General features: G+C 46.8%; 1 protein-coding gene across 7 annotated transcripts in view; it reads left to right on the forward strand.

Moving 5' to 3' along the window:
* The window catches only part of sox6 (SRY-box transcription factor 6), a 104,535-nt gene that overhangs the window by 47,497 nt on the left and 39,111 nt on the right, over positions 1 to 17,927 (forward strand). For all 7 annotated transcript variants that reach the window (XM_011610181.2, XM_029845736.1, XM_011610183.2 and 4 more), the window contains 3 exons: positions 2,279 to 2,368; positions 11,384 to 11,556; positions 13,007 to 13,075. In XM_011610181.2, coding sequence (XP_011608483.1) covers positions 2,279 to 2,368; positions 11,384 to 11,556; positions 13,007 to 13,075 — 332 coding nt within the window. The remainder of the gene's footprint in view (positions 1 to 2,278; positions 2,369 to 11,383; positions 11,557 to 13,006; positions 13,076 to 17,927) is intronic.

Raw genomic sequence — 17,927 nt, forward strand, 5'->3', positions numbered from 1 at the left:
TTGTCTTGTATGTTGCTGTCTGCTCTTGCTGCTGAGCCGTCTGTGCCAGGCAAGTGTCCGCAGGGACCGTTGGAATCGCCGGGGCTGGAGGAAGTTGGTCTGCGTCCAGTGAGGCGATCTGGGCTTGGTGACAAGCCAAGCTGTCTACTGCAGAGACGCTGGGAACATGTAAATAAGAGCCTGATAAGGGCTATTGTTTTCATTCCATTCTCATCCCAGCTGAATGGCCTGCTCCCCAGCCACAGAGCATTTTATCTCGAGAGGGACAAGGGAAAGGAATGGAACGGGTGGGGGTACAAGAGATTTTAAATCCCACATAGGAAAATAAAAATAAACTCACTGGGCTCCTCTCTTGTGTTCGCTAATTCCCCAGTATGGGATGTCCTACTTGGAAATCAACAAGCAAACAAACTTCTTTGCCCCCAGACTTTTTAGGTTTTCTTCTAGAAATCTTGATCGCAATTGTCAGAAAATATTTGCTTAAGTACTAATGCAGCCGGTATCTATTTCTGACCCCCTGAGTTATTACCCAACAGTAATTATTATTTTGACAGTGAGGAGTTTATTTTATCCAGAAGAAAAACACTCTACATGAAATTACATTCCTCTTATTTTCCAATAAATTCTTTGCAAAAAATATGCTTTTAGAGGGGAGAACAGCCAGGCATCGGAGGTTTTCCCGCACGTCTATAAAACCTGCTCCTCTTTCATTAGAGAGATCTTGGGTTGCCTGGTGCGCCGGTGCCGCTCCGACACCGAACGATGTTCGTGGGTGATTCTTATATCGTAATCCGGGTCATTATTCACCTCTCCCAGGTGGGGAGGCAGGGAGGACAGCGGTGCATTCCAGCTGCAGTTTCTCCTGTTGCAGGACTTGGCAGGTCGTGTCTGGCCCAGTGGAGGGGATGGAGAAGAGAGGGAGCGGCAGCTCTCCGGGGAGGGAGGAGGAAAGGAGGGGGAGGACTGGAGTAGAATGGAAGCTGGCACCGCATTATCTCCAACAGTTGGTGCATTCCTTAATGATCAACTGCTGGAGCAGCATCTGTGATAAATGTGTGTGTGTGCGTGCGTGTGCGTGTGAATGAGAGAACATATGTGTGCATATTAACATATGCTCACTGTTTGTTTATTTCCCCTTTCTGCCACTTTATAAATAAGTCTGTGCTTTAGGGCAGAAAATGTGGTGCCCGATGTTGCCCTGTTTGTTGGAGGATTATGATTTCTTCCAGGGGAGGAAGTCATCTCACCCAGGGGTGGGGAGCCGGGGAGGAGGGCTATGCTTCGTGGGCACCCCCCACCCCCACATCCTCCCAGGCCTGATCTGTGATCTCGGCGCTATGAAGGGAGTTAATACGCGCAAACACGAGCAGCCCCCCCCCACCCCCACCTTCTCCCCACCCCTCTCTCAGGGTCAAGGGGACAAACTGTGAGTTCGGAATTGGAAAGTCAATAAAGCAGAAGTAATGTTATAATGACCCCGAGCTGAAGACGTCCTGTCGACCCCTATCTCACCGGAGGAAGTGGACAATCAAACAAAAATGGCCACTCCGCTTGATCTCACTGAAAGCCATCCATAAACAAGGCCACACGGAGTAGCGACTCCCCCGTTCCTCCCAGTTCCTCTGAAGTCAGTGTTTGGAGGAGGAAGCAGCAGTGTTTGGTTTGTGGAAGTGCAGTCAAGAGATGTTGCAGATGGGTTAAAAAAAAACCCGCCGGTCTGATGTGAAATGATCACATTAGATACAAACAGGAGAAAAGAACCCGCCCAAATCAACATTAACAGCTCGGTACCAGTGGTTACATATTCGGCTCCCAGCTGAGCCAGTTGGTGGAGACTGCCTCTGAAGGTAGAGGATTTCTTCTGCTGCTGGTGTTTGATGGGAACAGACTGACGCCAAGTCAGTGCAGGGATGGTGGAGGCCCGGGTCAGCTGGCCCAGTGTGTTCTTTATCAGCTACCCAGCGACAGCATGGCAGATTGCAGCCATTCCTCCTCTGATTCATTGTCAGCTGGACAAATGTTAATTGTTTTCATCATTGGCAGCCATGAGAACACTCGGTCGTACCCCGTCTCACTCCCGGCCTCCCTCTCAAATGGATCTGCCCTTATGTTATCCCCACAATGCTTCCACTCCATCCCCATTTAACCCTCAGCTCATCCCTCCACTTTTAATGTTTTAATAAATTGCCACGTTTCAGCTCATCATATTTAACTCCAATATACAACAAGTCACGCAAAATGGGGGATAAACCATTTAAAACGGCTCCTTTTCTTTCAGAATCCACTTGTATGGAGAAACTTCTCTCTAAAGACTGGAAGGAGAAGATGGAACGGCTCAACACCAGTGAACTGCTGGCAGAAGTCAAAGGTAGGGCTGAGTGGAACCTGGCAGATTTATCACACAAACACCGCTCTGAGCCATGTTAACAAGTCCCTCATTCCTATCAGACATATATTATCCATGTGCTGTATAATCTCAGAAACAGTCTTGTACTCTGGAATAAAACAAAGGCCTTTGGCTGCCCTCCTTATTCATTTCTCCGTGCTCTTATCTGGAGATGGAATGCTCGACTCTACAGAGCGCCGTCTTAAAAATTCCAACCATTTTTAGGTCAATTCCGAGACTCTGTCTGCTTGTCGACACTTTATTGCTGTCACTTTCGACGGCTCTCCGTCCCGCGTCTCGGTCCTTGCTGCTGCGGTGATCGCGAACCCCAACGTGCGCTCGTTGTAAACAGAAGCCCGGTTGGAGGCGCGGGGCCGTGGAGAGGAGGAGAGAAAATAGAGGCGCTGTACTCAGTCGAATTTCTCGGCTCTGACAGCGAGCGCCTCTGTGAGGTGTATCAAATGCAGCGGGGCGAAGCATAACTCAGCACTCCCCCGAAGTCTGTGTTTATGGCAGGGTGAAGGTGGGCCGCGAATGGGCAGGGCTCCCGCTCAGTCCTTAGCACTGACTGTTACTGAGAGCTGCTGTGTTTATACAGCACGGAGAAGCACAATACCAGCTGGCTGATAACAGCAGCCCGTCACTGTGGGCACACGGCCGCAGCGTTCATTAGCTGCGTCTTTATCAGAGATAACAGATTCCTTCACTTTATCTGCTTATCCTATTTATCATTATGGTTCCTGTTAGTAAACTGTCAGTCACCGAACAGCTGGGACTTGGAATAAACCCCTCAGTTACCTGGAATTTAAATTTACTTTCATGTCTTGTTTGAGCCCCCCGCCCTTTTCCCCCCTTCCACCAATGTTTCCAGGAACTTTTATTCCAAAAAAATGTTATTTTATTGCAAATAATTTATTTTACTGTGGTTTCCATTTCCAGTGCCTAAAAAAGTTCCTGAAATCAAATCAAACATGCTGTTGGGGGGGGGGGGCGACTACTCGTCCACAGATTCGGTTAAATTCTCAAAGTTCTGCAGAACTTCTGCTTGGTTCAAGTTAACTGAGCCTGGACCATGTCATTGTCTTGTAGCTCTTTTTCCTTTTTCAAAGTCAAGCTCTTGTAAGTGAAAAGAACAAGTTTTCAGCTGCAAACTGGCGTGACCACGGCGGGTTCACAGAAATGGTTTCCACCAATCGGCGTTCTTCAGCACAAAGCCCCGCCCCTCAAAAACCTGAAAAGTCCTTCATCCCAACCAGGTGCCGTTTTCAGGGGAAGTTTGGGATCGAGAGAAAGTATTATTCCTGGGGAACTTTGGTTGAAGTGCACCAAGGTTTTTCAAAATCCCGAGTAAATGGTCCCTGCGGTGGAAAACATGCTTCGGTGAAACGACAATGAGCGCCGAGCTTAGGTGTGAGCTGCTGTTAGATTCTGGTGCAGCGTTCTAGCATTGTAGTATATTCAGTGGCAATAACCTTAATGAACTGAAGGATAAATCACAGCGGGGGAATTAGATTCATCGTACCTGCCCTATTATCCGGCGTGCCACAGTAGATCAAAGTGCTCTGGGTAAAATGTTTAAGATGATTTAGCCTTTTGAAAGGCGGCCTGTTAAATTACAGGCAGGGCATTTCCTCTATTTGATGAATGGGAACAAGAAGGTTACTTGGTGGTCTGTAAACAGGTAGGGAGTGTGATAATAAACACTATGGCCTCTGTCTGTTGATGAGTTATGAGCCAGTCTATACACCACCGTTCCCAATATAAATGCTTCTCCTTTCCCAGTGGCGGCCTTAGATTTTTAATTAGCATGCCATTTCATATGACTGTAGACATTTCAAAGGGCGGCTTTGTGCTCCCCCTTACAAATGCCCCCCCCCCCCCCCCCCAGCGTGTGTGTGTTTGATGTCTGCCTGATGTAAATACAGGCAATTAAAAAGGAGCCCAGGGTTGGAGACACACAAGGTCCATCTAATTAAAACACAAACAAAGGTAGCAAGTAGAAAACACCTCATGATTAAGATCTAGAGTGTTGCGATGAATCAGAGGTTCCATTAATTGTTAGCTTAAAATCAGATCCAAAGGAGGGAGGCAGGGAAAAAAGAAGAGAAGCCAAAATACCCTGCATATTATCACCACGGAACCCGCCCACGAGACGGCCTTGCGCGTTCAGTGAAGATTATTCCTTGATTCCAAAGAGCACCTACTGTATGAGGCCACCTTCCAGCATTGTCGTGAAACCTTGAAAAACAAGAAATTGTATGGCTGCTGGAAGAAAATGGGGCTGACTTGTGCTGATATAAAAAATAATTAACGTCTTAAAAACAATAGGTGTGGTAGAATTTGACCCGAGGCTTCTGCGCGGAGCCATAAATGCATTCTTCTCCGCACCTGTGTTCAAACACGTCCCGAATGCCTTTTTCCTGTTGACGTGAACGCGCGCACGTGGTAAACAAACAAAGCAAAACAATTATATCAGTAGAATCAGAGATTGGCTTTTCAAAGTCGCCTCGCTCACCCTAGCATTTACCTCTTCCACATGACTCATCTGTAATTACAGCTTTTTGACACCGGGGATATTTAGACCCAGAGTGTGCCATTTCTGGAGTGAAGACACCCCCCCCCCCCCCTCCACCTAAATTTTAGGGTTTTGAAAGAACAAGCACAATAATCCAGCAAAAGTGGTGTGCTTAATCCAGACACGTAGAGCTGCGTTAGCAAGGGGTTAATGATTTTAAATCTCTATCTGCCTTTTTTCTTTTTATATATGCTGTTAGGGCTTAGCATCAGCAGGAGCAGGCAAAAAGGAGGGTTTGTGAAGGAGCATTAGCAGTGGATTTCTTTTCAGCAGTCAATTCCAGAGCTAACTGTTTGTTTTCATACCTGAGCTTAGCTGTCAATCTGCAGGAACGATGAGGAGGGAGATGAAATCTCCTGAACAAAACCACAGAGCAAGAAAGGCAGGCCATCTGGAAGGGCTCCAAACCACAAAAAGTAGCAGATAATAGGAGGCTAGGTAAAAGGAGGAGTGCAGGAGGAGTGGAGGGAGCCTAGAGAAAGAAAGAGATTTTAGATGTGGATACTCAGACTTGACATTTATAATTATACATCTCAGATTTGTGTCTTTTAAAAAAATATCATGCAAAGCTTCCATTCATCTCACCCTTTAGGCACAGATGTATGGAGGTGTGTAGACATCTGGGTGTGTGTGTGTGTGTGTACGTGTGGTATATTGTGTCAAATGTGTCCAGTGGGAAATATCGATGCTCTCTTTTAAATGTTTGCTTTGTGCAAGGTCTTCGAGTTCAGTACTGAACTGAAGGAAACTACGCAGTAAATCAGTCTATCTATCTATCTATCTATCTATCTATCTATCTATCTATCTGTCTATCTATCTATCTATCTATCTATCTATCTATCTATCTATCTATCTATCTATCTATCTATCTATCTATCTATCTATCTATCTATCTATCTATCTATCTATCTATCTATCTATCTATCACACATATACATGTATCATCTGCATAGAAAACAACATAGCTGCTGCTCTATGCTACCATGGAAGACATCAAAGTCCAGTAGGCTGTCACAGTCAAAGTAACAATAGTGTGTGTGTGGCAGAGGAGGGCAGGAAGTTCAGGGCAGCAGGTTAAACGTGATACTGACCTGAGAAGCCTTCACCTAAAAAAGGCTGCAGGTCATTTTAAACGCTTTCGAGCCATCTCTTCCCTAAAGCGAGGTGTTGTCCGAGACGGCGGCGGGACAGAGCGGGGAAAGAATTCAGCGTTTGTAATTTTGACGGCGTGCTGTAAATAAATAAATAAAACCATTCACGCGCGGCACAAAACGGCATCTGTCCCGTCACTCCCCCTGAAAAAATAAAATGCTTGGGTTTGCATTTTCTCCATAACACTTCAGTCAACTGTTTGCTCGGTGCACTCAGGTGAAATATGAGCCATAGTAAATCATTATTCCTCGGGCCACATTTGCCAGATGAATGTATGAAAGTGTTGGACTGTGTGTTTTTCTCCTCTAATGAATTGAAGAATTTAGCTTGTGGCGATGGAGGTAAAAAGAAGGAAGTGCTGTCCTTGTGAATGTTTGTGGATCTCTGTGCGTGTGCACGGACAGGGCTTTCTGTTTGTGCTCTGAATTATGCTCCGGCGGTTTGTCATGAATCGTTTCACTAACGACTTTTAGAGTTGCATAATGGACCCGATGCAAACAGGCGCGCTCAGTCTGTTTCCAGCTGACGAGAACACACAACACGCACACACGTTTTCACAACCCTGAAAAGCCGACCTGTGCTAGCGCTCAGGACGCTAAACAAGCAGGCCTGCCTTCAGATATCGACACTCTCTTGGCAAACGGGGACATGCGGGTTTTTTTTGTGTTTTTGTCGGTCATGTAAAGGTTCATCTATTCATGTGAGCTCACACGTGCACGTCACTGCTTTTCACTGCACCTCTACTTTGTGCTTATTGTCTCTTTATTAAACGCACCGGTTTTTCTCTGTCTGGAACATCACATTTTCATTTCATTCACATGCTTCCAAGAGTCTCCTGTTGTCATAATAAACGGTGGCAAGAATGAAAAAAAACCGCTCATTCTTTAACTCTTTAATAGACCTACAAGGTTTTGCAAACAATATGCCGTTGCTGTCTCCAGGTATTCTAGGCGCTAAGAGTTTTATTTAATTAAAAGCCTTGAAAAGTGCGTATGCTTTTTTAGATTGTAAGGGCACATGGGCCAGACTCATCAGCATAATGGCCAGAATAGATGAATAGGAGTGAAGATTGTTTTTCTTTTATGCGGCCTTGTATACATGCAACACCCTCCCCAGTGCAGAGATCTTACAAGGTATTTCAGAGTCAAAGAAGAGTTTTCTTCCACGTACTCCAAGAACTGAAGGAAAGTTTCTGTGTTGACTCCCTTTTAAGCCTCCAGTGTGTATTTCAGGGTCATCTGCGCTCCCCGCAGTGCAGCGTGTTCAGGTCAAGCCCCCATCTCGACGATGATGAAGTGCCTTGTCCGGTGTCAGGGGGTGGACAGTGAAGTACTGGAGCGCTCGCATTAGCATAATTACACTGAAGAGTGAAGTTTCCTCTATCATCAAAATATTAGCCTCCATCAGTGCTGAGCTGCAAAGCCAGCAGGGTTGAAGTGCACTTGCATTAGCAACAATTGCATGTGAGTATTGATCCCTGAGCCAATTAGAAATGTGACACGGTTATCAGCAATTTCTTTAATTTCCACACTTAAGACATCCCAAAAGGTGTGGCCTGTTTACCGAACTTTTAGACGCAGTAAAGCTGGAGGTCTGGATGTCGCTGCGGTGGAGTCTGACACGTGTTTGTTTATCATTAGAAGTGCTTGTTAATGGGAATTTATTGGCAACATTAGCAGCTTTTATATCATGGCGGAGGCAGCACGCCAGGTAAAGCAGCTGTTGCTCACATTGTCTGGTTGTAGGGCACGTGTTAGCGCCACATTCTGGGAAACACATATGGCCTTGAATTATCGCTGTGGATAAACAGGAGCCGTGAAAAGCTAAGTAACACCAACACTGGCTCCTTTTCATTCCGCCTTGGTTTTCAGCCAGTGTTATAACAAAAAAAACACGGAATATTCCCGTTCTGGTCGGATTCAGCTTCAAAAAACAGAATTTGGTCAAAAGATTGATTTGCGTTTGATTCTATTTTTGCAGCGGTCTCAGGGTTTTGAAGAAAACTCCTTAAGCAAGGAAAAAAATCCAGTTTTGAAGACTGAAGGAAGTAGCAATAGATGCCATTAGCCGCTGTTCAATTGATTCTTTGTGTTTTCTTGGGAAAGATTGGACAAAGGGTCAGAAGACCACAGGGAGCGTGCAGGGGCACGTACCTTTTATCGATTGGAGTAGCAGGACGCACACGTGCACACGCTCACACCTCCTTCACACAGACAGTGTTCAACCTATGTGTTGCTCGGATCGCAGCATTAAGAGGGGTTTGAGTTTGCTCAGGGTGGGTTTGGAGCATACGGAAGCATCCGAACTATCCACGTGATTGGGAGACAAAGAAATTCCAGTCTTTTGGCACTAAAAAAAAGAAAACCTGGATTCAGATCTGTTTAGAATGGCTCAGCTGTTGTAACCAAAAAAAGGGAAGAGACTAGGGCGCCTTGTGATTTTCCCACTTTTCACCCCCCCTCCCCACACACACACACACACACACACACACACACACACACACACTTCTTTTTTGTGCCTGAATCTTTTATCTGCCTTATTCACTCGGGACTCTTCAAAGTAACAAGCCTCCTTCTTTTTCCCCGGTACTGGACTTGGAACCCAAATTAGAGACTGCTTGATTAGAGCTGAGAGGAGGGAGCCAAGAGAGAGGAAGATGTGGGTATTGGACAGAACAAATCGCACCCCTACAAAGTGCCTTTTATCCAAGTACCCCAAGGCTCAAATACCCCCATTCCTCCCCAAGCAACCATGGCTTTGCTTGTTTTCCTCTTATCATTTATTTAGTCGCCCGTTGATGTTTTCTGCCCCAGTTTGTGACGTTTTTGAAAGACACCGAGATCTCAAAAGGTGGATGCAGGATGCGCCGTGACCGAACGCAGACCCTCCGACGCCACGGACGGACGGCTCGGACCCGAAATCTTCAAGGGAACGCGGCGGCCTGAGAAGAAAACAGTAAAAAGGAGCCGGCGCAGCTTGACCGCTGCCTCGTGGGCTCCTGCTTGTTTTGTCGGTTCATTGTCCCACTGCGCTTCAGTCGCCTTAACGGGAGGATGTCACAACATGTTAGGTCTGGGCTCGCTGCGAGGGTTTATATAGCACCCGCGCGGCTCTGGCCTGTCTGTTTGGCGGCGGAAGCGCGATGTGAGGAGACGTGTTAACGGGCAGACCCCGGCCCCACCGCTGTTAAAAGCCATGCAATATGCAGGAAACGGCCTCTCTTGTCAGCGGGCTGGTCAGACGGAGACCACAACCCTCCTCTTCTGCACCGCCCAATAAAAGTTTTATCTGCATTTTAAAGCCGATCCATAATTTAAAGCAGAAAGAATTTAAATTTTAACACTGAAAAACAAAGCATATCTTCTTTTATGACCACTTTTCACTGTTGACGTTTATTACCGTATATCTGCACTGATTACTCTTTTTTTTTAAACAGAAAGTTTTCAATCATAAGAGACGTGAGGAAGAAGGGGCATTTGGGTGGTAATCCAGAGGGCAGTTTGGGCTTCCTGCTGTTCAGTTCATCCTCAAAACAAAGAGCCCTCTGTTGGCATTCTTCTGGAGTCTGAGCTCAGGCTCGCCCAGCGAGGGGAGCGCCACTTCCAAGCCCTCCTGCATATTCATGATATGTTCAATACGTTGCAGGACTTTTCTCTTTCTGCCTGCTTCTGTTTTTGTGCTTTTACAACACTGACACTCCAGTCAGAAATGATGGGTCACGTGGAATTATCCGGGCTGTCATTGAGTCCAGATGTTTTGTTCCCAACTCAAGGTCACCCGTGCTGGCCCCTATGAACCCCCCCAACCCCCACCCCACCCCCTGTCCTTGTTTGGATGCGTTTCTTTTTATGTTTTCCCTTCTTTCTTCCCTTATTATTTCCTTTGGTATCTTCCTCCCTCACTATGGGAATTTATGGTGACCACAGACGGTTTATGTCAGTGTAAAAGACGGCTCCCTGGTGGACAAGGTCAAAGGTTAATAAAATTGGTGCCGATTGTATCAATTTTACAGATAAGCCTTTCACAACAAGCGTAGTCTGGTGAATAAGAAGTCAATTCAACCCTCAGAAACTGCGCACGAAGCCGATGAATAGCTGCCTTTAGGTGTTTTTCCTTTTTTTTCTCGTCAGGAGAATAAATGAAGAATTGCAGCTCTCTTCCATTGCAGCGGGCGGTGAAGGCAGAGTGGGGCGAACCGAGGTTCAGACAAGCCTGCCAGTAAATTGCCCTGAATGGGTTCTGGAGGTTGACAAGCCCTATTAAGACAAACGACTTTCCTCATCGGAGAGATAAAATAAATCAGGTGTTTAGTCAAATTAAAATAGTTTGAGTGGAGAGGGCCCCTGGGAGCTCTCGCAGAAACTCAAGACAGATGTGGCCAGAGACGAGAGGAAGACACCCAGGAAGGAATTCAGCTCCCACTGGCTCCGGGCCAGCCTCCACCACACTGTTATCTGGGTATCCATGCTTTTATCAGTCTTTCTCTCCCTCTCTCTCTCCTGTCGGTTCATTGTGCGTTTCCCCGGATCAGCTTGTCACACTGAAGTGCAGTGGGAGGAGAGTGAGTTACTGTCTAGCCTCTCACTGGCAATTATGTTGGCGGTGTAAGTCAATGGTAGGATCACTTAGCATTGATTAGGTAGAGGGAGAGAGCAATGCCGCTCAGCTGCTCTCTCCATCACACACTGTGCAGACATGTGACTCCAGAGAGGAATTAGCCTATTGGGCCCATGGAGGAACCACACGGGTAACGACAGAAAACGGTGCGTCGTTACGATAGAAATGTCTCTTTCGTAAGTCAGAGTGCGTATTTATAGCACGGTTCTGGTGCGTTCTGCACGGCGTTCCGACGCTTCCTGTTCCAGTCTGCCACCTCGGTGTGACAGTTCCCTGCAGCTCTTTGTCTGTGTGTTGGGAACGATTCATTTCCTCCCTCCCCGTTAAAGCTGTGAACACCATCCACGGAAAGATAGACACCTGCAGGCCACCAACGCCCTTGGCGCTTTCCTAAAGCGAGGCGGCTGATTGGTGCCGCTGCAGTTGGACACATGGTCCTTTTGACTGTGTGCACTTATTTTTTTATATTTAGCTGTGTACAATAACAGGCCACTGCAGTTTTCCTTACAACGAACAACTGCCTCTCTGTAGTCCCGGTTATTATTCCATGAGCTGTGTACTCCCAGGTACGCACAACACTTCCATGTTTTGACGTTGTTGTTATCTATTCCACTCTTGACACCACTCTCCCTTCTTCTCGCCGTCCTCCCCAGGTACTCCAGAGAGCCTGGCAGAAAAGGAACATCAGCTCTCCACGATGATCAGCCAGCTGATCAGCCTGCGGGAGCAGCTCCTGGCCGCCCACGACGAGCAGAAGAAGCTGGCGGCCTCTCAGATGGAGAAGCAGAGGCAACAAATGGAGCTGGCGCGCCAGCAACAGGAGCAGGTGAGAGTTTCCCGATCTTAGGAAAACCTGCGGCACTTATCCCTCAGCCGCGCTCAGCGTTCCATCTTTTTTAGGACTGAAAACATTTATTCCCCTTCTCGTGGAGTCTTGTTTACTTCATCTCCTCTCTGTCGGTAATAAACCCAATTAAATGAGTTTGCAACAAATTGTCATTTTACTCAACGTCACATTAGATTTCATGCCCGAAATGTGCCCATAAACTCTCGGACCCGGGCGGGAATTTGCAATAATATTAAATTTAAGAGACGTTACGTTCTATATTACCTCGGATATTTCTGCCACGCTCCTTCGCCCACGTTTATGCTGCGTGGAAGGAAAAACGTTATTATGACTTTTACCAACAAATGCGAGGGGATGTGCGAATTAAACGTCGTGTTAAACATGGAAATCCTCCTACATCTTATAAATCGACTCCTATTAGAACAGGCCTGGCATTAGATTTGCGGTGTGAATCGGGCCAATGAGCCATATTGTACAAATCAGCAAATTAGCAGGGGCCATGAAGTGTGTTAATGTCGGAGAAGAAATAAGGACACAAACTATCCAGGCGGCCGACACTTTTATTATCAGCAGCCACCCTAATGGCTACGAGTCAATTATCAGTGAGGAGTTCACTCAGAGTTTTCTCAGCACACTCTCAGACCTTCATGTGGTAAATGAAGAGATCGCCCATATACCTCGGAGTGATGCATTTGGTCATAGTACACTAATAATACATTAACGGCATTGATCTCTTTTCCAATCAATGATGTTCTTTTGCAAAACTACTCTCAACTCCGCACTTCTTTGTGGACATTGCAGCCGAGACATTGAGACATTTCGCGATTTGATCTCTTTTTTATTTTTTTAAAAACGGAGGCGTATAAGCTGAGAAGGGAGATGGAGCGGAGGGAGAGTCGTGTCCCCCCCCCCCCCCCGCTGAGAGCCAGAATGTCACCCAGCCGTCAAGATACAACGGCGTAATTAACTGTTGACACTCGCGAGGAAGCCAGCACAAATTAATCTTGACACATTTGCAGACGGCCGGTATCTTACAGCCAACGCTTTGTAATTATATTTTAGAAATGAAAATTAAATGACATTTAAAACCAGGTTGTCACGCTCGATCAAGTGGGCACATACTGCGGAGAGAGGGGGGCTGAAGGGAGATTGCAGAGCAGCGGCTTGTCACTCAGGGGTGGCGTTGGACCCCCCCAACGGTCCCGTCACATCTGAGCGCTTCTCCTTCATCGCGTTTCTGTGGCTCCAGCCTGTAAATCATTTATTGTCTTTCTAAAAATTGTCTGTGCGGCTCAGCAGACTTAAAAACTGAGGTTTGCTGTCAGCTTTGGCAACATTTCCCTGATGCAAAGGTGTTCTCCTGCTGCTCCAGCATCACTCGCCTGGAATAACCTTCGTTTTCCCGCCTCTGACTCGTGTTTCCTAACAGATCGCGCGGCAGCAGCAGCAGCTCCTGCAGCAGCAGCACAAAATCAACCTCCTCCAGCAGCAGATCCAGGTCAGTGTGTTTCTGTGGGCCCTCACACGGTCTCGCTACACACACACGCACACACACACACACACACACTCCTTCCTATGCCATCTGAGACTTGCAGCAATCGGAGCTCCGCTGCTGTCTCCGTGACCCAAATGTTCCGATTACGTAGCAATAAAAAATATACACGTCGAAGAACCGCTAACCCGCGTCGCCGCCAATATCTCATCTTGTTTCAAAAGTGCATCGCTCTTTTCAAAATTCTCATCATTCCATCTTTAATTTTTGTGTCATCACTCTCATCAAATGTTAATTGCCTGTTGGTAATCGGGAGGGCTTTAAAATATGGAGGGGAATAATTAGCACATCTTAATGAACAAAAAACTGGGGTGGGGAGGTGGGGGTGTAACAACAGCTAATGAGTCCTGTCGATGAAGTAGAGCCTGGAGGTGGGGGACATGAAAGAGGCTGGTAAACGCCTCTGAAACAAGTCGCTCCCAGTCGGGCAGCGTGGCACGCTTTTTATACAGCACCAGAACTCAAATTTGCATTGTCATTATGCGCCCCCATCCCCATCGCATTCTTCTATTGACTCCGTATTTGCACGCCGTTCCACTTTCCTCCCGAGGTGAAGGCGCCCGCCTCATCCCAAACGGCGCCCGCCTGTTTGTGTGCTCAGACCACCCAGGCAGCCCTGCAGCAGGACATGGTCAGAGCGTACTGGATAATCCAGGGTTGGTCACAGGCAGCGGTCAAGGCCGCTGGAGGCTAACATTATCCCGCTGGGTGTGCTCGGTGTCAGGCACATCCTTCACCGTTCACCTCCTCCTCCGCCTCCTCCTCCACTGTTTGTTCTTCAGGCTGACAACTCCCCATCCTCTCCTTTCATTTGGCATTTTTCCTCTTGTGCCTACGAGTGAAAGCGCTCACCAGCGCTAAACACCGTATCACTCTCCCGCACACGCCATGCGCTCTTCTGATACACTGACTTGAGTTCCTGCTCTGTCAAGAGCTCTCTCTGATAGAAAGGCCCTCCTGTCAACACGCCACTCGCCTGGACCTTTGACTCTACCACTGGACAGTCTTGAACGTAACATTTCTCCCCACTTTACGCAAGCGGCGAGGATGATCTCTGTCTTGAAAACACTCTGACATGAAGTACCCGATAAAGTGCTGAGGCTCACATCATGGAGGGCCCTTTAATAATGCTCATTGAGCATAAGGGTACGGCGCTAATGCACCTCACATTTAGAAGCCCCTGCTTTCATCACAAAAGTTAAAGGTGGACAACACCGGAAAAAATTCCTCTTGATGCGTCGCATTCAGCGAGGCTGTAGGCGAGGGCGGGTGGAGGGGGCGGGCGTCTGCCGCGGCGTACATCTAAATATCGATTTCAAACACTTGAACCGAGATACAAGCAGAGTCCCTCCACGCAGAGCCCAGTTAGCCACCCTTGATCAAGCCTGCCACAGATCGTCCCGGATAAAAGAAGAAGAAGAAACGCATCAACTATTCAACAAAAGAGTTGCATCTTTGCTTCACCATCTGTCACACTTCCCGTCAGCCCGTGCTGGCGGACGCTTGCCAGCGCAGCAGAGCCCAAGAATAAAAAATGACCGCCCTCGACACTCATCGTTGAAGATCTCTGTAAGTTATATGAAAGAAAAACCAGAGAATGAAGTTTGTTTGTTTGCTTTTTTGCAACTTCATTCTCATTGCTTGTACTTTGGAAACCAGGCCGATTTTAATGCGCAACAGCTTTGACTTAATTAGTTCCGTAAGCAAGCTCGTGTGTCACGACCGCGGTGAGTAGTAGGGGGATTAAGTTACTGTGCTGTTAGCATGGAGAGCTCTAAACTTTATTGGGGACCATATCGGCCATCAAAGTCCTTCTGTTTTGCCTTCGGGGAGAAACACCAAGAGAAAGTCTTGCAAAGGTCCTGCACTGAGGATGTAACTGATCACATCAGTGGACATTGTAAACAGTAAAACTGTGGGGATGGCAACCGGAGCCTTCCGATGGCACGCCATGCCAGCGCTCTTAAGGTGCTTTTTGCATGCAGACCAAAGGGAGTCTGTCAGACGTGTTTGGTTCTGGGGGTTTAGCGAGACAACGTGAGGTTTAATCAAGTTTTCCTTTTGAATTGCCATTTATCCTTCTCTCATCAATTCCCAGCGAGTGGGAAAGAGATTTAGGCTTTGTCCTTCGGGATTACAATGTCACTTGTTTTAAGATAGCAGATGTTTTGATTGCAGCGTTAGGCGCTTATCAAATGCTAAAGCTCAAGGTTTCAGCTTGTTTGTATTCCTTCAGTCCTTCCTACTGGTTAGAACCGCCGCAGCGTTAAATCACTCTCGGGATTTGATTAACTCCCGAGTTGACTTAGCAAATGTGAAGCACCGCCAAGATAAGTGTGACAATTTAACACATGTATTAGAAAAGAAGGTTTTTTTGTCCGCTCCCTCAGAGGTTCTTCTGAGGAAGCCAGGAAGACAATGAGAGATTAAAGGGGAGCACAATTTTGTGTTTGTGATATTTGCTTCGGATGATCGTCATTAAGTCACACGGAGTCCAGGCCCGACATATGAGCAATCACAGCAGATAAGCAGCTAAAACCGCATCACACCCCTCCCTTGCCCGCATTTCCAGGCATTATGGGACACACGCCGGCACCAGTCAGGGATTCATATGAAGCTCTGCGAAGTATCCCTCCAGTATTCCTTCACAAAAAAAAAAAAATCAAATTAAACACTTGCAAACTGGAGTTTGGGCAGGTTTATGAAGACGCGCACATGCACGTTACAGTAGCGCGTGCAGGTTTACGCGGAGATTGCTGCGCACATCAAGAGAAGAAATATTGCTGGAAAGGTCAGGGTGAACTTTATCTTCCCAGACGGGAGAAAGCGCAGCTCGCCAGATGAAACAGAGGGACGCCGTTGATTCAAAACGTTGAAATATCACAATATGGCAGCATTTCTCATTGGCCTGACGCGCCGGCGCAGGACGCAAATGTTTGGTTTCAACACATTTCTTGATGTAACCTCACAGGATCAGTTATTCTGCTCATTTCTCTTTGACCTGCGTGTCTCTGTGATGCCCTCAGCCTTGAGCGTGCACATGGGGAACCTGTGTAGCACTTCCATTTAAAAAAAAAAAAAAAGAAAAGGGAGAAGATTAAAAGAGAAAAAGCCAGGCCGTCTTGTCCACTTCAAAGTCTCAGTCTTTCTCACATGTGCCTTTCATGGCGTAAGGAAACAGTAGGGAACATGCAGACCTTCCCTGGTTGGGTGCTAAAGGTCCCCAGATTAAAGATGACATTCAATTACACCAGCAATTAGCTGGCCACGATTCATGAAATGGATAAAGCTCTGGTAGATTTAAGGTAGAGCCTGTTCTGACACTGAGGAGCTGTCACTGAGGAGCCTTATTCACTTCAGTATTGTCCTTTATGTAAAGAAAAATGAGAAAATTCCTTTGTGGGCGGGATCAGAGGCACATTTTTGTGTTACACGCGCAAGTTTTGGAACCAAAGCACAAAACCCCTCTGGCATTATCTACCAGCAACAAGTAACAACTTGGGAATTTTAAATCTGACTTTCCCACATTCACAAGTCATTCATCCGTTCTCTCAAGGACCTTTTGTAATGGCGTGCTAGTGTGATCAAGGTAAGGTCCCGTTACACTGACTTCACATTTAATATCACAATGTGCAGAAGTGCAGAGTGTCCTCAAATTTATTTCCCAAAATATATATTGAAGCTCTCTTTTTTGTCCGAATCGGCACACATATTTATCTCAGCGGGTCTCTGAGGACGGCCGGAATCGCATTCTGTTAAATTGCCTCTGGGTATATATAGAAAATTGGCTTTTACCCGTCGTGATTTGTAATAGCTTCTTTGTTATTTTGAATAGGAATATGCATGTTATTCATTCCAGCGTGGCAATTTACTCCAATGATCCTGTTTGGTGAGCAATTTAGATGAGCAAAGACTCCCAAACTACAATGTTATGGTAAATATTTTAAATCAATCAGATGAGTTTAAATAAGCACTGGGCTGTATGGTAATTGCAACAAGATAAAAGCGCTAATTTGTGTGATGCTTTTGTTGTCTCCCCAGCACAAATGATTTTCTCTGTGTGAAACTCTTATTAATGCACTGGCAAAAAGAAAAAAAAGAAGGCACAGAAATAGACATTGTGAAAGAGAATGTGTAAGTCCGCCAATTAGCACAGCTAGATTGGAACTGTTAGCATGATAATACGACAATAATGGAGCCAGGGAACGATCGCGCGCGTGCTGCGTGTGTGCAGATGCGCGCTGGTGTGGACGCCGTCCCAGCCAGTGCGTCCTTTTGTGCTGAAGAGCCCCCGTGTTAGCGGGCTTGTAGGATTATGTGGGAGCATTAACAGCCTAGTAAGACAGGCTTGGCTCCCGCCCAGAGAGTCCAGCGTGTTCATCCTCCATTTAAGGAGACTGTTAGCTGATGAAGATGTGCACATGCAAGACTGAGGATAAAAGAAAGCGGTGACCCGACTCATTAGCCCCTGTGATTTAATATATTGACACTTGGATACAAATAATTTCATTCAGCCCATTTAGTGGCCTCCTCAGGGCGGGAGGAGGGGCTGTGCCTGTGGTGGGGGTGGGTGTGAGGGGATCAATTTAATTAGTTATGAAATGTGACTTCTTGTCAGGAAGCAGAAGAAATGCTGACGTTAAACAAAGTCACGTGGAGTTTGGACGATAAAGCCATCGCCACCCTGTTAAAAGTTAATGACGCACGGAGGTGGAACAAGCTGGGCGCAGATGAGATGCAAATAAGTGGAACCGCGGCGTTCTCTCTGATAGCCTATGGATTCAGCAGCCCTGCCGTC

This window comes from Takifugu rubripes, chromosome 13, assembly GCF_901000725.2.
Source record: "Takifugu rubripes chromosome 13, fTakRub1.2, whole genome shotgun sequence".
Classification (NCBI taxonomy): Eukaryota; Metazoa; Chordata; class Actinopteri; order Tetraodontiformes; family Tetraodontidae; genus Takifugu; species Takifugu rubripes.